This window comes from Molothrus aeneus, chromosome 33 (assembly GCF_037042795.1).
Source record: "Molothrus aeneus isolate 106 chromosome 33, BPBGC_Maene_1.0, whole genome shotgun sequence".
NCBI classification, from domain to species: Eukaryota; Metazoa; Chordata; class Aves; order Passeriformes; family Icteridae; genus Molothrus; species Molothrus aeneus.
In genome coordinates, this window is record NC_089678.1 from 1409062 (window position 1) to 1428484 (window position 19423).

General features: G+C 52.5%; 1 protein-coding gene across 1 annotated transcript; it reads right to left on the reverse strand.

The window, feature by feature from the left end:
- Nucleotides 1–2362: 2362 nt before the first annotated feature.
- On the reverse strand, nt 2363–6033 carry HLX (H2.0 like homeobox). Its single transcript, XM_066568484.1, has 4 exons — nt 5463–6033; nt 4703–4882; nt 4051–4235; nt 2363–3244 (listed from the first exon to the last, which is right to left on the reverse strand). Exons 1-4 carry the CDS (start codon nt 6031–6033, stop codon nt 2903–2905), a joined length of 1278 nt encoding a protein of 425 aa, XP_066424581.1. The 3' UTR covers nt 2363–2902.
- Nucleotides 6034–19423: the final 13390 nt, after the last annotated feature.

Consider the following 19423-nt stretch of genomic DNA (forward strand, 5'->3'; position numbering starts at 1 on the left):
GGGCTCATCTTTTCCTAAACTCGTTTTCGTGGCTTTGCTGTACCTGCACGAGCACAGCAGGGGCAAACTGGAGAGAGATGTAATTAATTTTTCCTTTAGCCGGGAGAGAGGAAGAAACCCACCCGCCCGCTCTGCCACTTGGCCCCTTGACCCGAACAGCACCCGAGGTACACGGAGCACAAGAAGTGGGCGCAGGACGAAGGATTTTTATCCCATCCCTTCCATTCCGACCTGAATGTCTTTACCCAAAGCTTGAGTCCCAACAGCATTGTTTCCCCGTTTCCCCCCTCTCTCTCTTTTTTTTTTCTTTTTTTTTTTTCTTTTCTGTGTTATCTTAAAATTATGCCATAAAGGCATTGCCTCGCTCTCTCCCCGACTCCAAGTCCAGGCGGGCGTTGCTCCCGTTATTTGGGGAGGCCGAGGTGGAGAGAGCCTAGACCCGCGCAGCCAGCCCTGAGTTGGAGGAGGCACAGATTTCTTTAACCCAAGGGAAGAGAAACTCTTTCCCGACGCGCTTTTCCTTTCTCATCTGACAAGAGCCACTCCAAAACCCTCTCTCCTGCACGGGATAGTCTTCAGGAAGCAAACTAAAGAGGCAAACAAATTCCTGCGGTTCCGTGAGCCGCACCACGGTTTATCAGAGGAGAAACAGTCGTGTTTCGCTGGGCATCTGTCCCGCGGCTTCCCTTGCATTTAGGGGAGTTCCAACATCATGGCAAATCCTGCGCTGATGGGAGTGGGGCTGAAAGCGAACTGCAGGGCCCACACCGTGCCCCGATTAGCCGTGACACCCCCTCGATTCCTCCCTGGCAAGGTTTTAAAGGCAGAACATTAAATTACAAAGCCCTTCCAGCCCTTTCTTCCCTCGTCCCACTTCTCTGTCCCAGGACGGGTCGTTCAGGGACGGCGCCCCGGGAGCACTACCTCGTGCGAGTGCCGCGGGCATCCAAGAATGCATCAGAACTTTGTGAGCGCCCCCCTTGGAGATCACCCTGCCTGTGATGGCTCTGACGGAGCCTCTGCCCTCTCGGTTACACGTTTTTACCAATTCGCCTGTCCCTTCTTCGTCCCGCAAGATTTCTCTTGGCCTGCTGTATGCCCCAGCTTCTTCTCCCCAGGGCTTCTGGTGAGGGAATTCTATGGGTGTTTCCCTTTCCTCGGGGCTTTGCTCTCGCTAACAAGGGTGGTCCCCGAGGAGAGCGTCCTTCCCGGAAAAACTCCCCCGGCCCCGAAGGACCTTCTGAGAAGCAGCGGGCGAAGGCCAGACGTGCACCCGCCTCCACATCACTGGACGACACCGGCATTTTCCCGATCTTTCACTTTATTCCTCTGTCTCCTCTTTCTAACGATGTCCCAGGTTCAGCGCCCATCGGCCGAGCTTGTGGGGAAGAGGGAGGGCAGCTCGGCCTCTCCTGCCCTTCCCCTGCCTCCGTGAGCAGCCTCCCTGCCCTCGCGGATTTCTGTGCCGAAGCAAAAAACTCTCTTCCCAGAGGGAAGCACGGGGGCTGCTCACCGCCGCGGCTATCGCCCTAATCCGTGCTGCTTGGCAGGTGAGGAGGGGGAAGCAGAATACCTCAGAAGCAGGCCCCGTCCTCCCTCGTGGCCCGGGAGGAACGGAACACGGAGTAACGCGGCGCTTTATATCTTTCCGAGGGCGAAGCTAACTCTGAACCCGAGCGGAGCCGTCGGATCCCGGCCTGGACCCCGGGGGAGTCCCGGCGGAGCCGCCAGGCCGCACGCACCGGGAGGCTCCCAGCCCCAGCAGCACCCACCGGAGCAGGGGGAGAATCCGCCGTGTGTCCGCCCCAGCCCGGTGCTCACCCTGCCCCCATGCCACCGCCCGCCTCTTCGCCGCGCACAGTGCCTCTATGACGTCACATCGAGCCCCCGGAGTCGCACAGCGGCGCTGTGACGTCACGGGGGCTTGCGGAGAAGCGCGCGGCGAAGCGGAGCGACAGCAAAGCGCGGCAAAGAGAAGCGAAGCGAAACAAATCACACACGTCGTGTCCCTCCTGCTCCCTAAAACTGCCCCGACAGCGGCGCCCGGGAGTCGCGGTGGGTCGGGCAGCCCAGCCCTGCCTGGCATCCGTAACCAAAAGCCACCTCACACGGCACAGGCACATGCGGGGCTACGAATGCCACTGGTGACTTTCTCATCGGGGGCACAACTTTGCGTCATCAAATCCAGTCCTTGTCACTGCTTTCATAAGAAAAAAAAAAGGGAAAAAAAAAAAAAAAAAAAAAAAAAAGGCTGCCTGGGGAGGCTCCGAGGCGAGGAGAGGCAGCTGTTGCCTTCGAGCGGGGTGAAGGAAGCTGGGGCAGTCACGCCAGCCCTCGCCCCTGGTGAAAAGACTGACGTGGCTACAAACCATAGCAAACATTTTATTTACAGGAGTTATATATATATATATATTTATATATTTTGTCAGTGCAGTATTTCTTGGCCGGATTATTCGAAGCAACAAGTTGCAACCAATGAGGACGTTGGCAAAATACTTCACATTGTAAATTGGTTGGGAGGTGGGGTGGGGGGGAAGGTGGGTATTTCTGAGAGCGTTCTCGCAGTCCCTCGCTCGGATTTTCCTTGGAGAGAACGAGAGGCGGGAAACGGAGATTAAATTTTTTTTAAAAGGGGAAGAAAAGGGAAAATCCCCCGATCTCCTGCGGGTAGCTCTGAGGGAAGGGCGGCCGCCTCATGCTCTGCCGCCCCGGGGCTGGGGCTCCCGCTCCGCCTGCATCCTCGACCCCTCGCCCCGGGCCGGGCGCTGGCCACAGGCGGGAACGGGCTGGGGCCAGAGCCGAGGCCAGGGCCGGGGCCGGGGCCGGTGCTGGGCCGGCCTTGCCGCGCTCCCAGGGCGGGGGAAGGGACATAAATTAGCGCACAGGTCCCGGGCCGCCCCGACTATAGACCGCTCCGCGGCTCGGGGCTGGCGGCGGCGGGCGGCGGGGAAGGCAGGCCGGTGCTGCCGGAGGACTTGCCCAGCCCGGCGGCGGGCAGGCTCCGCTCGGCGCCCTCAGTCCGTTCCGTGTCGCTGGGGGCCATGTCGAGGGACTCAGCGTCGCTGCTGTCGCTGTCGCCGTCGGAGCGGCTGGGGCTGCACTCGGGCTCCCCCGGGGCGGCGGGCGGTGCGCCGGCTCGCTGGGCCGCCGGCTCCGGCTCCGGCGGCGGCTCCTTGTCCTTCTGGGCCTGCGCTTCCTTGGAGTGCCGCCACTTCATCCGCCGGTTCTGGAACCACACCTTCACCTGCGGCCGCGCCGCCCTTAGACGGGCGGCACGGCCCCACCGCGCCCCGCACCGCGCCCCGCGCAGCGCCCGGCCCCGACCCCTTCCACCGGGACCGGCAACGCGGGGAGATGAGGAGGCGCCGTCCTCCCCTCCCGCTGCCCACATCCTTACGCGACTAAAGGGCTTTTTTTGGTTTTTTCCTCCTTCTAGTTAGTGTATTTAAATACCGCACACACCCCTCCCCGTGTTTGTTTGTTTGGATGGGGTTTTTTTCCTCTCTCCTTCTACTTCTTCTTCCAGGAAACCAAATCTTGCTCAAGAAACCACAACGTTATACAATTCTGTGCGCTGCGGGCCTCAATAGTGGAATCATTACAGAGTGGCGTTTAATGCTCCCGTTTGAAGAAGTGTTTTCACTTCCTCAGAACGAAGGATTTCACAACGCAAGGAAAGATTTAGAACAAAAGAAACTATAACAAAAAAAAAAAAAAGGATATTAAGAATAGTGTTTTCGCTTCTACTTCCTTTGCCCTAAACTGCCTCCTACAGCACTCCAGTAAAGCGCACACTGATGGCTTGCCCTGGCCCTGCTCATCTCTCCGCCCAGCCTGCTCCTCGGTGGCCAAAGGAAAGGCGAAAATTCCGCGCCGAGTCGCGGTATGCCACGGAACCTGGGCGCAAGAGATGCTCGGAGCAAGGTGCAGCTCCTCAGACAGGCTCCCCACTCATGATAAAGGAAGAGAAATCACTATGAAACTTCACTGCCCTCTGGTATTCATCTAAACTGGAAGTAAGGTTTGAAATAAAAACGAAGCCATTCTTACTTGAGCATCTGTCAGCCCCAGCATCGCCGCCAGTTGCTTCCTGTCCGGTTTGGTGACATACTTCTGGATTTCGAACCGTTTTTCTAAACCTTTCCTCTGCAGGTTGGAAAAAACAGCCCTGGACCAGGAACGTTTCCTCTTGTACGTCTGGGGCAGCGTGTCCTTGGTTAGAACTGCGTACGGACCTGGGGAGAGGAAGAGAAAAGGGGGGGAAGAGAGGGGGAGACGGCGTTATTAATATTGCAGCCTGAAAGGAAGACTTAATTCGATCTAAATAAGAGTTGGAGTGCGCTGTGCAGGAGGGCCCGGGCCAGCATGGCTCTGCCTGCCCGACGGGTACGTGTCCTGTCAGCTTGTGCTGCCTCGAGCGCGGGCGGAGCTGTATGGAACTCGAACTTCTTCCTCTCCCACCTCCCCGCTTCTTCTCTCTCGGCCCAGGTTATTACTCCTGTACTCGATGGGACGGTCCTCTAGATCAGGCCCAAGGCAGCTCTTCCTCCCTCCCACGCAGCCCGGCCTTCGCCCAAAATCTGAACCTCGCTACACACACCCGGCCTTGCAAAATTGCCTGGCGAGTCCCTCCGGGAGGAAGGGGGCTACTCCAGGACGGAGGGCCCTGTGCCACGGGAGGGTCGAGGAGGACGAGATGTACCTGGAAAAGTGTCTTGAAACTGGTGCTGCACTGAGCTCCTTGGGTTTGTGTTTAAGGGACCCAGTATAGCAGAGGCCTCGTTAATAGGGTCTAGAGACGCGAAGAACTGGCCGGCGGAAGGCTGCAAGTTGGGGAGATGAACCCCAGTTTGGCGGCTCGTAGTTAATAAGGAGGTCAGATCTGCGAGCACAGGAACAAGGAGAGCTCTGTTATACCGCGGTCGAGACCGACAACCCGGAATGACTCGGAGCGGGTGCCCGGTCGGAGGGTCTCGGGGGGCCACCAAGCAGCCATCTCCCGCCCCCAGGGGCTCTCCTCGGGAGAGGCGACCCTGCCCCGGCAGCGAGACATCCTCCGACATATTTACTCCCTTGGTCAGGATGTTTACAGGCCGCGAGGAGAGATGGATTGAAGAGAAACAATCACACGGGCTGTGTCCTAGGAGGCAGAAATCCCCGGCCGTTCCGGGAAGTGCGGAGCTCTCCGCTCGCTACTTTCACGCTACCGCTATTTTCCCCGGGGCGTAAGCCCTGAGCCCCGGCTCTGCCGTGCGGAGGCCGGAACGGAGGTGGCGGGGGGGGGGGGGGGGTGGTCAGTGAGAGCTGTTAGAAACTTTGATCTATAACTTTTTTTTTTTTAATAATTCTTTTCTCGCCTAGATCGAAAAGTTTTCAACTCGCGGGTGTAGTCGCTAATCACAGTACAAGTAACAGAGCATCGAGAGCGTTAGCAGGGAAAGCGGATAAACCAATTTCTCTACCTCTCAGCGTGTTGCCTTCCTTGACTTTGGGGTCAAACTCCGCCGATAAAATGCGGTCGATGCCGAATTTCAGGTCCTTGCTGGCGGGCGCCGGCGCCGAGCCGTGCGTGTGGCCGCCGGGCAGCCGGGCGGGGGCCGGGGCGCCTCCGCCTCCTGCCGCCGCCGCCGCCGCCGCTGGGGACCGGTGCTGCGGGGGGCGGTGGTGGTGGGAGTGGTAGGCGGTGGAGAGCGGCGAGAGGCGCGGCGGGAATGCGGCGGCGGGGGCGTCGGGGGCCACGACGGGCGTGGGCCGGAGCGGCGAGGCCGTGGCGTGGAAGGGACCACCGTGGTGCACGGCTCCCAGCGTGGCCGGCATACCGGTGCCGGGCCCTCCGGGCAGGCTGTCGGCGGCTCCGGCCGCCGCCTCGCCGCCGGCGTGGAGGATGTCGGCGATGCAGAAGGACGGCTTCTTCGCCGCCGCGGCGTCCAGAGGGAAGCAGCCGCCGGCCGCCGGCCCCGATGCAGAGCAATACGCCGCTGACCACAAGCTGAAGTTGGAGGCGTAGAAAGGAGCCAGCCCGGCCGTGTACATCCTGCCCGAGGAGGGGACGCGCCGCTCCGCAGCTCAGCTCCCGGGTGCGCGCCGCGGAGCTGCCCGCGGCCTCGGGCGCATGGGGAGGGATGGCAGGGCGAGAGGCGGCTGGTGGAGCACTTCTCGGAGGGGCAAGGAGAGAGAGCCAACCACCAAAAAATGACGAAAAGAAAAAATTAACCCCGAAAATTAAAAAGAAGTCCCCAGAACCCACAGCCAGACGAAGAAAGCGAGCGGGCGAGGAGCAGAGCGGCGCAAACAAAACAAACCCAAACCAAACCCCTTTTCCTCGCACTGGGGGAAGAAAAAAACATCCACCCCTCCACAAAACTTTCTCTGGCAGCGAGCAGCCCTCGCTCCCTCCCCACGCCCAATCCGCGATCCGCGGGGCCGGGCAGCACCGCCCGCCGACACGCCCACGCAGGGCCGGGGCTGGGTTCGGCCACCGCGCCCACAGCGCCCGCTGCGTGGCCCCGAACACGCGATTCGGAGCGGTTTGCCCCACAAAGTACACCCTAACACACGCCTATACCCCCTTAAATTGCGCTCTCGACTTTGAAAAACCGCTTTTCCCCTTCCCCCCCAGAAAATACAGCGCAAAATCGCCGTGCTTGCTGCCACCGCGATTTCCAAACGTTTGAAAGAAACGCGAGGGGAAATTCTTGGCTATCGGAAGCAGGTCTGTTCTCTTGGAAATAATTCTCAAGGACATGTGTTTTCTTCCCGGATAAATGAGCCTGGGATAGTCTGGAAGAGAAGGAGTCCATGCTGATGCATGCAATATATGTATTTATGAGAGCTCCCAGATATTCTGGGCCCAGGACACCTTGGATCCTGCATTAGTAGCGATTAATTACCTAGTATTATTTTGACGACAGTGTAATTTTAGGATAGATTTTTGTCAGGCTCTCCATCCCGGTGACTGCATCTGCTTGCAGACCAATTTTACTTTAAAATTACTTAATAATTTCTCAGACATTTGACGACAGAACTATCCACATTTTTTTTCCAGTACACCAGAATCACATGCTATATTCACTGCAATGATTTAGGGACAAATCTATGAAAGCATCTTTGGCGCACTTTTTCCCCTCCCCTCTAACATCACATTTGTCCCGACCTTACTCTGAAAATCAACTATTTCTTTATTTTTAGTTTTCGTATGAGTAAAGCAGTCGCTGTCGTTTTGAGCAGCCTGCCGGGTCAGACGATTGTAAGTTTGCTTTGATTTTGTTTCAGAAATATCATATTATTTTTTTTCCAAAGCGTTTCCCAAATTCTGACGGTTTTGGGGGAACCGCCAGAAAGGCGAACTATTTTTCTTTCGCCAGGTATGAGGATGTAGCTTCTGTGGGAATATTGAAACCACCTGCGAGCGAGAGTGAACGTGTTCCTTAGCCATAACCGCGTGCTATAACGGATAAAGGTGAGTTTGGCTCCCCGGGAAAAGCCAGGCACTTCTTTGCTTTGGTTTGGTTCTCGTTAACGAGACAAAACCGAAAAATGAAGATGGGCTGTCTTGCCAAGATGTGTCCGAAACCCGAAGGAGGCGAAAGAAAATGTTGATTATGTCTCAACTTTTCCCGCCCCGACATCGGAAAGCCCCTTTTCCTTACATCTCTCCCCCATTCTCCCTCACGGCAGCTGACCCCAGCACTATCCTCTAGCTCTCAATCCGAATCGAACGACTTCGGTTCCACCCATGTTCCCACCGCCGGCCAGAGCCACCGCGCCAGCCCGCCCGAGGGACAGGCAACGAAGTGTGCCTTGGGTGCTGCATCCCGGCCTCAGACCGTCTCGTTAAATTATTGCTGCAATTACCACTGCTACCCGGGAGCGTTGGACCAGCCCGTGCCTGTTCACCAGGCAGTCAAGGCAAAGGAGAAAAAAAAACCAAAAAACCAAACGCGGTGTCTTTGTTGTTGCTGTTGGGGTTTTTTTTGGTGTTTGTTTTGTTTTGGTTTGGTTTGGTTTTTTTTTTTTGGTGTGTGTTTTCTTTTAGGAGCTGATTTCAAAACTCCTCTCGCCTCGCTGCCGTGCAGGGCCCGTGGGATGAGCAGCACCAGGGGGACGGGCCCGTTTGCGGGCACGGCCGCGGCTCCGCTGCCTCGGTGCCGCCGGAGGCCGGGATCCCGCTGTCATCCGGCGAGCACTAAAATAACACAAAAGGAAAAGCTGAACGCCTCGCACTAAAGCCCTTCACCCCCGGGCTGCGCCTCAGGAGGGCGAGGGAACCGGGGAGTCCTGGTCGAGGGGCAGGTGCTTTCCCGGGGCTCGGCTGCGCTGCGCACCCGCGCACCCTTCGCGGCCGAAACCAGGAGCACCTGCCTCACCCCCCGGTCTCTCCATCTTCCTGGGGACAAGGGTGTCCTTTCTCCCCAAAGGCCTCCTCCCTGCCTGCCCGGGGACGCGCAGGGCTGCGCGCCGCGCTGCCGGGGGAGGCAGCGGCCCCTCCTCTCCGCGCAAGGAGGGAGAAGGCTGCAGGAAACCCGGGGCTCGCTGCAGTCCAGGTCATCTCCTGTTTTTTGAGAGGTTCCAACTCGGACTAAATGAGCGGATGTGCCTGCGAGATTTGTCCCAAAATAGAAGCGGCTTTAGTATTTTAGGATACAGCAGAAATCCTTATTTCTTCCGGAGAAAAACTTCATAATGAGCGCGAGCACTTCCCTTTTCAATATTTGTGCAACTTTATCTCGACCAGCAAGTTGCTTTGGTGACGCAAATCCGCCCTTGTGTATTGCAACTACAAAAATAAAAGCAAGGAAATCAATTCCCTTCTAGCAATGAAAACATAAATATACAGCTGCGACTTTCCCCTTTAATCTTGCTTTCCGAGGGACTCGAGAAGGAGGCGAATGAACTGAGCGGCAGAAGCGATGCTGCTTTTTTTTTTTTTTAATAGAGTCTCGAAGGACGTTTCTTCTTCTTCCTCGAGGCCGACAAAGGAGGTGGAAAAAATTATTCGAGCTTTTTATAGGGGAAAATAGTAGGACTAAGCCCGAGGCTCTGCAGCTCCCCCGTCCCTACTCGAGGGCACGGAACCGGGAGCATCCCGGAAAGGGCCGGGTGCTGCCTGCCAGCGCCCCGCGGGAAAGGACGGACAGCCCTTTCGGCCAAATGCCTGTCCCGTCCAGCTCCCCGACGAGCTGCAGGCAGGTCGATCCCACGGATCCCGCCGGGATGCTGGCAGCCCGAGCCCCCCGCCGCCTCTCCCGAGCCCCGAACGGTGCTCGAGCCCGACGCAGCCTCTTCACCTCACTGGGGGCTTCCCGTCACCGCAGGCAGCGCTCGGCGGCCGAGCCGCGGGGAATGCGGAGCCAGGTTTGCCCTTCCGAGCCGGCCCAGGATGCTGGCAGAGCGGCCTCCAGCCCTCCTTCTCCGTCGCCCGCGGCTTGCGCCTTGCCTGTTGGATTTTAGGCTTCTGTATATGCTCTGATTATTCCTATGTTTGTATCTAGAAACGTATATGTGCGAGATAAACAAAAAAATTTTGAAAGTTAAAATACCATTATATTTCTCTCGAAGAGTACTTGTAAAAATAAATATTTAATCCTCACGGGAAGCCCTCCAGGAAGAAGGTTCGCTCGGGTGGCATTAGCGGAACCTCTGCACCCCTGCCCCGGGCGGCCCGGGGAGCCGCCCCCCCCCCCCGCCCGCGCCGGGCACCCCCCAAAGCCCGTGCTCTGTCGCCACCTGCCGAGTCCCTGGGACGGGGCTTCCCCACCCTTCCCAAACCTCCCATTTCCAAAGAACCCACTCTGGGGATGCGAGAGCAGCGGGCAACCACGTTTGGGGAGTCCCTCCCTCCGGAGCCGCCCTGGGCTGGGGCTGCAGGGTGGGCAGGGGCGCAATGCGGGAGCCGGGGGGGTTCCGGGGACTGCCGCCCCTGCTTCTCCCGCACCGCCGCGGAATGCGGGGAGCGTTGCAGCAGGGCCGTCCCCCGACGGCGGGCGGAGACCCCCGGCCGGTATCCGCCGCTGGAAGCGGCCGCCGCCGCCGCCGCGGGACTGGAGGGACTTCCCCCGGCTGAGCACAGCTCCTTATCTGAGAGACTCAACAGCAGCGCAGGCAGGAACTGCCCAGAACCGCAAGCGAACCCAGAGACTGAGCTGGTCAAACCCTTGGCGTTTCCTTTCCATTGTTTCACGCGTTATTTAGTTGAATACCTGTGTCAGTAAGTCACGACTAAGGTTATGTCATCTGCTGAGCAGCCGTGGAAGGCGTCGGAAAGCAGGCGGGATCTGGGTTTCCGTGCAGAAGGGCAGAATTTCAAGCCGCCTGCGGGTGTCTTTTAACCGCTGTTTGAATTCGAGTCAGTGTGCTTTTGGAGGGCAGCGCCTGATCCTCCTCACCTGCAGCTTTGTAACAAGGAGAGGTTAAGATGCACACCCAGGAATCCTAGATGGGAATTGAGTCCACAAGGCATGCTAAAATTGCTCTGAAGCAAGATTCCTCTGAAATGCCTATGTTGTAGTTGTCTGAAAACTCCACAGGGTTTTCTGCATGTGAGCAGTCCCAAGAACTGTTCATATGTTTTAGCAGAGTAGATCCCATTGAACGGGTCCATATGGGAGAGCTGATCAAAGCCTGAACCTCCCAGCTCCAGGGACAGCACACCAGCCACCGAGCTGGAGACATGTTCTCACATTTGCATGTTTGCATACTGTGGCTTTCAACTGCTGAAGCTGCTGTTTTCTGAAGAAACACATTAGAGCATGGGAAGCTGAGGGGTTTCACATAGTCCCCCAAATACTGTTTAATGCCTCAAGTCCCTTCAGACAGAGAGGGGACCTGAAAACACTGATTCATCTCTGTTCTTGAGTGCCTGGCTCAAAGATCTGGGATGTGGGAGGGCACCGCATCTTTCCACAGCCATGCACACAAAAGAAAGGAATGATCTTTCCTCTCTTCTTTTTTTTTTTTTTGGTGTGTATGTGTGTGCGTGTGTGTGTGAGACAAAAGCTGCAGATTCATAAATAAATCTTACAGAAGGGTCAGGGTAGGAAATATCAGCTGGAGAGAAGTGCCTCCTCACATCCCCCAGGAAAATAAGGCAGCATTCTGAGGACTAGCAGGATGAGAACCTTCCTTCCCCGGGTTTTCCTATGAGTTAGAGCAGGCAGGTTCTGCTCACTGTGTTGGCTTTTACGAATCCCATTTTTAGCGCACCTGATGCTGTGCTGGGAGATAGACACTGTGATCCTGTAATGCTGTGATGGTTTAAGCTGCTTGAAGTTACAAGTGCCAGTCTGACATTCTCCCTGCATTCCAGCCGGCCTGCTCCTACCCCTGGGGATATCAAATTAACTCTGCCAGTGAGAAAAGTTTTATACTGCCATATTACCCCAAACTAGCTTTTTTATCATGTGGCCAGCCAAGGTGAGGGTGCATTTGGGGGACAGGCTGGCAGGACTGCTGTGACCATATTCTAGTCTGCTCTAACCTCTCATCAGGTCACCCATTAATTTAAATGCTGCTTCTTGTATCTGCTTTCTGCAATCTAAAATGGGTCCTTCATGCATGGAGAGCCCCTGAGTTTGTTTTCCTTTCCATCAGCATCATATCATTCACACCATCCAATCATGCTGATTTCATAGCTTACTCCACCTTCCAGTCAGACCATGATCTGCTTGCAGGGGGACTTATCATGGGCTAGTTTCGATTTCCCAGGGCCCACCAACAGAGAGTTTTACAGAGAGCTGGTGTGCAATTAACCCTCTGCTGGCTGATTAAAGGTGACAGGATGTGCAGAAGAGCTGACCCCCTGCACTCATGTGTAACCGCCCATCAGGTAAGCATTTGCTTGCACATGCTGGATTGAGTTGGCACAGTGCACAGTGACTGAAAACAAGCACCACTGCGTAAAATGAAGGTGATTTGACTCTCAGTGAGAAAAGACCATCCACAGGTATTTCCTAAATCTGACAGGAGAGTGTAACTACACCTGTTTTCAGCAGAGACCTGAATAGGCAGCTCCTTAACTGAGGTAAACTACTGCTGTTGAGGACAGGCTCAGGGTACCTCAGTTCAAACTGAATATTTAGATACCAGTATAGATGAAAATTAATGTTGGATTTTTTTTTAATTCCCATATTGGATCATCATCTCTATGGTTTTGCCAGAACAATCCCAGTCTATTTCCACAAAAGCTGGCTGATGCCTTTGGCCCTTTGCTTCTCCAGTAGCAGTAGATTAAAGTTACAGCACAGAAAAGCCATTCAATATTGAAGAAGGAAATACTAATAACTTCCTAATAAAAGTCGTAGTAAGAAACAGTTTCCTTCTTTTTACCAACAGTGGTAAAAAATGTGGGGAAGCTGGAAATAAAGATATCAGAAGGTAGACACATAAAAGGCAAAATCAACCCCATAAGGAAGGCAAGTTTCTAGAAGAAAATTACTCTGTAAAACTCATCTGGATTTGAGAATATTTATTGTTTTTCTTCTGCCCCTCTTTTCATGTTCAAAGTGGATTTAAACACAGTAGGTACGTATCAGCCCAACTTTAAAACCAGGTCTTTCCTTGCTATTAGCATGTATAAAACACCAGGAAAATAATGTCATCAAGGCCCTTACAAAAAGTCCCGTTTTAATCTTTTTTAGCCCAAGGGAGATGCTTCCTGGTGGATGCCAAATGGGAGTGCCAGCCAGAGGAGTTTTATGGGCCCATAAACAAACGTGCCAGACTATACAGCATGTATATAGCACTCTCCAGAGCTGCTTCCCTCACTGGAACTGAATCTGCTCTAAATAAAGTCCAGCCATTGCTTGGACAGCTCACAGATTCCCTGTGCCAGGCTCCACCAGGTCACCTCCCTGTGAGACACCCAGGAGGGTGGGCAGATGTTCTGGAAGCTGAGCAGGATGGTGTAAGCTATCCCCTTCCCAGCTGTGGGTCTGGGATGCTGCCAACGGCAATAGCTGCTCCTCCACGCCTTCAGCAAATGGAAACAAAAACAGAGGAGGCGCAGTCAACACAACAATGCAGCACACAGGGGAAGTAATTTCCTACTGATACCTCTAACGCATCATTTTATATCTCAGTGCCTGGGATTTGGTTACCTTTATCTTAGCCAAAAGACTAGCGGTCATAAAAGGTATTTTGCTTTTATTTCTTCTAAAAAATATTATCATGAGATTTTGATTTATCTGTCCTGTAGCAGTGAATTCCAAAGTCTCATTATCTCCCACATCTGCCTTCACTGTCCTGTTCTTAATTTTTTTTTCCTGATTTCTCAGCTCCTTGAGGCATCCATTCATCTCAGAATTGTGAAATGGAGAGAAAAAAGGCAAGGTTGACCAGTTTTTCATTTCATTTCATTTGTCACAGTGTCTAACCCAAATGTTTACTCTTGCCCCCCAGATGTATAAACTCCTTTCTAAGCCAAGACATTCTCGTTTTCCCAGCTAAGCAATCCATTTCATTTTGAGGCCACTCTGAATGGTAATATGAACCGCAACACGTTTCAGGTCTCAGCCTAACTTTGCAAGGAATAAAGACATCGGAGGTGGTCCCATTACTGCGATCTTTCTCAAAGCCTAATGAAGCAGCACCCTCTAGTGCAAGCTAACAATAAAATCCTTATTCACAACAGCCCTCCTGGGTCACATTTGGTCTGGGTGCATGGCCACTGGAACTGCTGGGAGTGAGCTCAGCCACAAGGCTTTACTCTTCTCTCTGAAAATTTCTCAGATTTCCTCCCTAGAACCCTAGGATGCTTTGGGCATCCGTTTGATGTTGAATGTTCTCCAGGGCTCTGGCATACCCAGGCAGCAGCATTGCCTGCAGCCAGGAGGCAGGGATGGCTATCGTGTCAAGCTGCTTTCATTTCTGTGGGATACTGCTACCCACCAAAGTCTGGAAGTAGAGAAATACTCCTTGTGAGGAATCTGTCTCCCATCTTGGGTGTTTTGAGATATATAAGAGGTTTCCTACCTGATTTGAAAGGACCAGAAGCCAAAGTGAAGGTGAAAAGAAGTCGGCTGATGCAGGGAGGGGGCTGAGCTGAGGGTTGGGCTGCAGGAAGCAGGGCTGGGTGTGGAGAGGGGAACTTGGACTTTCACATGGAGAAAGGCACTGGTTTCTGGAAGCTCTGGGGAATAACCAGGTGTGAAAGCTGAGGCTGAGGGCAACATGGTGTTGTATTACTTCTGGTGCAATTTGCTTTCATTACTAGCAATTTCCATACGTTTCATCAGTTTTATTGTTGTCAGGAGGAAAGAGAACAAGAAAATGACACAATTTTGGCAGACCCTGAGCAGGGGGTGACCTGTGGGGTGAGCGAGGGGGAGCAAGGTCATTCCTGGATGCCATCGGCCACAACACAGAGTCAAGTGAACTGTGTTGTGTCCCGCACAAAATCCCACTGCTCCAACGCATAGCTGGGGGTTTTACGAAAACACAGACCTCCCCTCTCACACTCTAAAAATAATACCAAGTAAATGGCTACTTGAGATTTTGTAAAAATTAAAAGAAACCGTACCTGCTTCACCAGAGGTGGGAATTTTGTCCAACATTTCAAGGCTAAACTTTCCTTTCATTAGGAGCTAGAAGGAAGCTGAAGTGCTTAAGGCAGGGAAGGAGAGTAAATCCCTCAGTGTCAAAGCAAGGTGATGCTGAGGTTTGGGAGCCACTGTGTGCCTGCACAAACACAGGGGTTGGCATTCACCCCAGGCACATGCAGTCCTTACAAAGTGAATACCAGAGCCAGAGCCCTGGGAAAGCAGGCAAGGCACCAGAGCTAATGAGTTGTATGGTGGTTTCACCCAGTTCTAATGCTTCTGCTTTCCTAATATACCACTCTGAGACCAGCTGTGGCTTCAGTGTTAGGGAGAAATGTAGGAACTGCTGCTTTTTCTTGAGATGTGAGAAATAATGTCCAGAGTGGTGATTTGGTTTTGGGGAGGGCTATTTTTAGGCTGACGACAAGGAGTTCCACAGGGTGAGGTTGAACCATGTGGGTAAGGGGGTGGAGGTGGCCTGAAGCCATCTCAGCTCTCTCCAAATATGACGCTTCCCTGGGGAGGAAGCAGGGGTGGAGGGAAGAAGGGAAGCAGGGGTGGAGGGAGGGAGGCTGGACCTCTTCTCTTGCCCAGCCTGGGTGGGGGCCTGCGAGAAACAGGACAGCAGCGCTTTGACCCTGGGCCATAGCACTGTAGCACTGTTCCAGTTTTCTGGAGAAGATCTTCCCCTCATCACCATTCCCTACCACCTCTGGGGGCTTCTGTATAGAGGCTGGATACAGTTCTGCTAGGCTGGGAAGGGGATATCCTACAGCAGACACAAAAACCCATTGCACTGGAGGGAAGAAATGCTTCTCTACCTTCTCTGTCTCCACACTGTATGTTACTATTCTCTCCAAATGAAGCAAACATCATTATTTCCCATTAGGTGTTCCTGGTGTAAGAGTATTTCATTGAAAAATGGTTCTTTAATGCTAATGGGAATTATACTCCTAGCGTGATTTATATTAATAAGGCATGTGCAGTTCCTTAGTACATTCAGATCCAGATGGGAAATGGATTTTTTTTTTCGTCATTCCACACAACATCTGATGAAGTGCTCCAAGCACACAATTTAACAAGCTATTCTCCTCTGGCCTTACAGATGAAAAATAGTCTGTTGTGTCAACTCCTCAGATGCCTATTTTTACACCTTCTGTTTGTTCTTAGTTTGACGTTGTTAATCACGGTCCCACCAAAGCCCCATTGTTCAGCTCTTCAAGAAGAATGTTGTTATATTGACTGTGCGTCAGCCCAGCTCTCTCTGGAGCTGCACTTGGATGAAATTAGATAATTTCCATTAGGAGAACAGGCATTATTAGTCCCCAATGCCAAATTGGAAAGAGAGCCAAGATTACTATTTCTGGCCATGTTCACCTCAGGAAGGAACCTTCTCAGCTTTAATGGGATTTTGCTATTGTTGGTTGCCTTCTGTTTGACACTGGGCCAGCAGGGTTGAAAATTGTTTAGAAAGCTGCATGAAATATAATAGAGCCCAAGCCACTTGCTGCAGCACATTCCAGCATGATGTTTATTTTGAAAAAAAAAAAAAAAAAAAAAGGAAAAAAATTATTGTCCTTGGCAGTGAAAAAAAAATCCCACTAACTTGACTTACAGAACATATGCTTCTTGTTGCTGTTGTGCTTTCACAACATGCTGCCAGGATTGGCATGTTACACAGAGAAGTGATAAATCTAATATTATTTGTAATGATCTCCAGCACTTGTAGAAGCAGATCACAGGCACAGGCAGCAACTTTATGACAAGAAAACAAGGTGAGGGATGATACCAGGTCAGGCCCAAAGGAAGAAGTCAAGTCCCACAATAGGCAAGAAATGTGAGTCCTTGTGCTCTGCGGCTCGGTTTTCCCATCTGTAAAATGGGGTCAACATCTCTCCCACAGGAAGAAATTAGAAAAACATGTGGTCCCTGAATGTTGCCTTTGTGGGTGCTGGAGGTCATCTGAGCCAGGCTCAGCCTCTCTCCAGCCCCAGGGGCACAGCTCTGCCCATCCCACTGCCTGCATCTCTCCAGCCGTGGCCAGGGTCTGCTGTTACTGCTATTGCTTGGAGGGCAGCTCTTTTTTCTCCCCTGTGTCACACCCCTCACCACCACCTCGTGTGAACACCTCTCCTGCATCTCAGGATGCTGATCCTTAACATCCAGTGTGAGAGTGGGGATGGGGGCTGAACTCTGTCTCAGCCCAGAATTCCTCATGGGCTTATTTCTGCTCCACATAGTACTGTTTTGTTCTCTCAGTGCCATCTTATTAATGAAAGCAGAGTTGACTTTGGAGTGAAGGTTTCTGGTTCCTTGGCATTTCCAATGTGTAAGCTCTCTAAAGGTACCAAAATGCAAGACACTTTTGGGATGAGATCAGAATCCAAAACCACATTTTCCTGCCAGGCCCCTTCAGAGCCAGACCCACCTTTGCAGCACTTAACCCCTTGTCTATTCAAGCCCTTATGAAGCTGTGCAAATAGAACAAAGTTATCCATCTTTAGAAAAATAAATAGAGCGAGAAATCTTCAAAGCCTTCAGATGAGGATCCAAGCAACAATGTCGGTGTTATCCCTGGGCAATAAACCAGAGCACTCCTTTGTTTATATAACCTAGTGTTTACTTCTGTTTTAACCAACAAACATTGACTGATTGCATAGTCTTGGCTCAAAACCATCTGACAAATAATTAAAAATACAATTGGGCTAAAAGGAAAAAAAAAACCCACGGCAGATGCCAGCCGATACATTTCCTCCACACAGAGCTGCCACCCACCTGTGTGGAGCTGCTCGGACTCAGCCAGAGCACAGCAGTGATTGTCCCCAGCTGAACCAATTCCCAGGCCCCTGCCTTGACCCAGGGCATTGGCCACCCGCAGGGCCTGCCCCCATGGAGGCTCTAGTGGAGCTGAGCTGGCAGGTGCTGTTCAGATTTGGCAGATGCTGGGCTAGGATGATCCATTTCTGTGCTTGCTCATCTCCCACACCAGCTGTCCAGGGGCACAGGCATTTTTAGGAGAAGTCTGAAGCTGACCCCAGGTTGTCCTTGCCCAGAGCATCCTTTGGCATTGGTCTGACACAGGAGAGGTTTTGGGCAGGCTCTGGGAGATGTTGCCCCTTCCCCACAAAGCTTGGCAGCTGGAGGAGGAGGAGGTTTCTGTCCTGCAGGAGGTTTCTCTCCCTACAGCTCCAAGTGCCACCACTCAGGTCAGACTCTGGTTTTGCAGCCCAGCAGGGAACAAACTGGTCCCAGTGTGACCTGTTGAGGAAAGCCACCCCTGGTGGCTTGCAGAGACACTTCTCCCTGCCAGATCCCTTCATAATTGTCACCCCTGGCAACTACTGGAAGTGAGGTTCTTGGTATTTTGGCACATGAGTGTGAAGTTCATGGGCTCCAAATGGAAGTGTCCAGACATTGTGCAGGTCCCCATTTTCACCCCTCAATTAACTCTGGAACTGACTCAATGAGTGAAATGTCTGGAAGCTGTAGTCAGACAGAAAATAATCTGTGTTTACAAGGCTGGGGGATCTCATCTTCACCTTGGCTATCTCTTCACTTAGTGCATTTGTCCTCTCACCAACCTTTTTTTTTCTCTTCATGCTGTGAAATGTTCATTGTCTCCCGTTAAGGAAAGTTTGATAAGGATCTTGCTGAGAGCAGCTTTTAGGAAAGCCCATTGCTCAAAAAAGGAACCAACCATTGTAGAAGCCAGCACTTCAAAGTTATAGCAGTATCTTGGTTTTTTGTACCAAATAAATAAATAAAATGAAGATGAACAATGTGTTTCCATTTAAGGAGGAGTGTGGGAAAATCCAGGTCTCATCAGACTGGGAAGCGGAGTGGTATATGCTGACTAAGAGACTGGAAATAGCACGGCTGTCAATTGAAGGAATTCAGGCTTGAATAAGCACATCAGGCAGGCAACGTCAGATGGGGACTGTGGCCCCCAAACATGTCCATTTGAACTCCTTGGGATTCACATGAGGAATCACACATTGGCTCCACATGTTGCTTGTGCTTCCCGGGAAAGATCACTGGGCCTTCCCTGCACCGAGCCAGCAGGAACACAGATCTACCCAGACACCCACCACAAATCTACAATTCCAACATGGAAGAGCATGCCAGTTATCTGTGCCACATTATGTTGCAACCAAAGCTGGTGCCAGCCCTTCCAAAACCTCTTTCCTTGCCTTCAGAGAGCTTTGAGTGGGAACTCTTAGGACCTGGACCCTGGGTGACAGAGGGACTGCAGGTCATTACCTTTGCCTTCACAAAGGCATTTTCTGCTCTTCACCTGGCATTGGTTGATTCATGCCAGGATCAGCTGGATGCCTCAGGTCTAAGAAAAGTGCCATTTTTTTGCAGCCTGATCCATTGTCAGGATGGCAGCTGTTTCCCCTTCTCTTGTTTGCACCCCAGGGTGCTGCAACCTGTGCCATGTCTCCATCCTGCACTGACAGTGCTCCCAGCTCAGTCCAGCCATCAAGGATGGTCCAAGCATCCCTCAGTGTTTTCTTTTATTATCTAATTATCTAATCTATCCTTTTTTTTTTTAATTGTCTTGTCTAATGTCTAATTATCCTTTTTTTTTTAAATTAGCTGTTGAGGAAGGGACAAAAGAGCAAGAGAGATCCCATCCTTTGGTGCTCTGGGACTTGGTGCTGTTTTAATAACAACAAAATATTGCAAAGGAAAAAAAAATTGCAGTATATCAGCATGTTTTTAAGGTTGGTGGGAAAAAAAAGACCTCTAGTCCCAGCGGTATCAGCAAAGAAAATGTCCATTGGATTCTAGTTCTTAAAAAAAAATCTGAGTCATGCAGAAAGCACTGGGCTTGGGTAATGTGTGGTTACTGGAGTGCTCAGTGAGGGGGGAGGGAAACACACGGC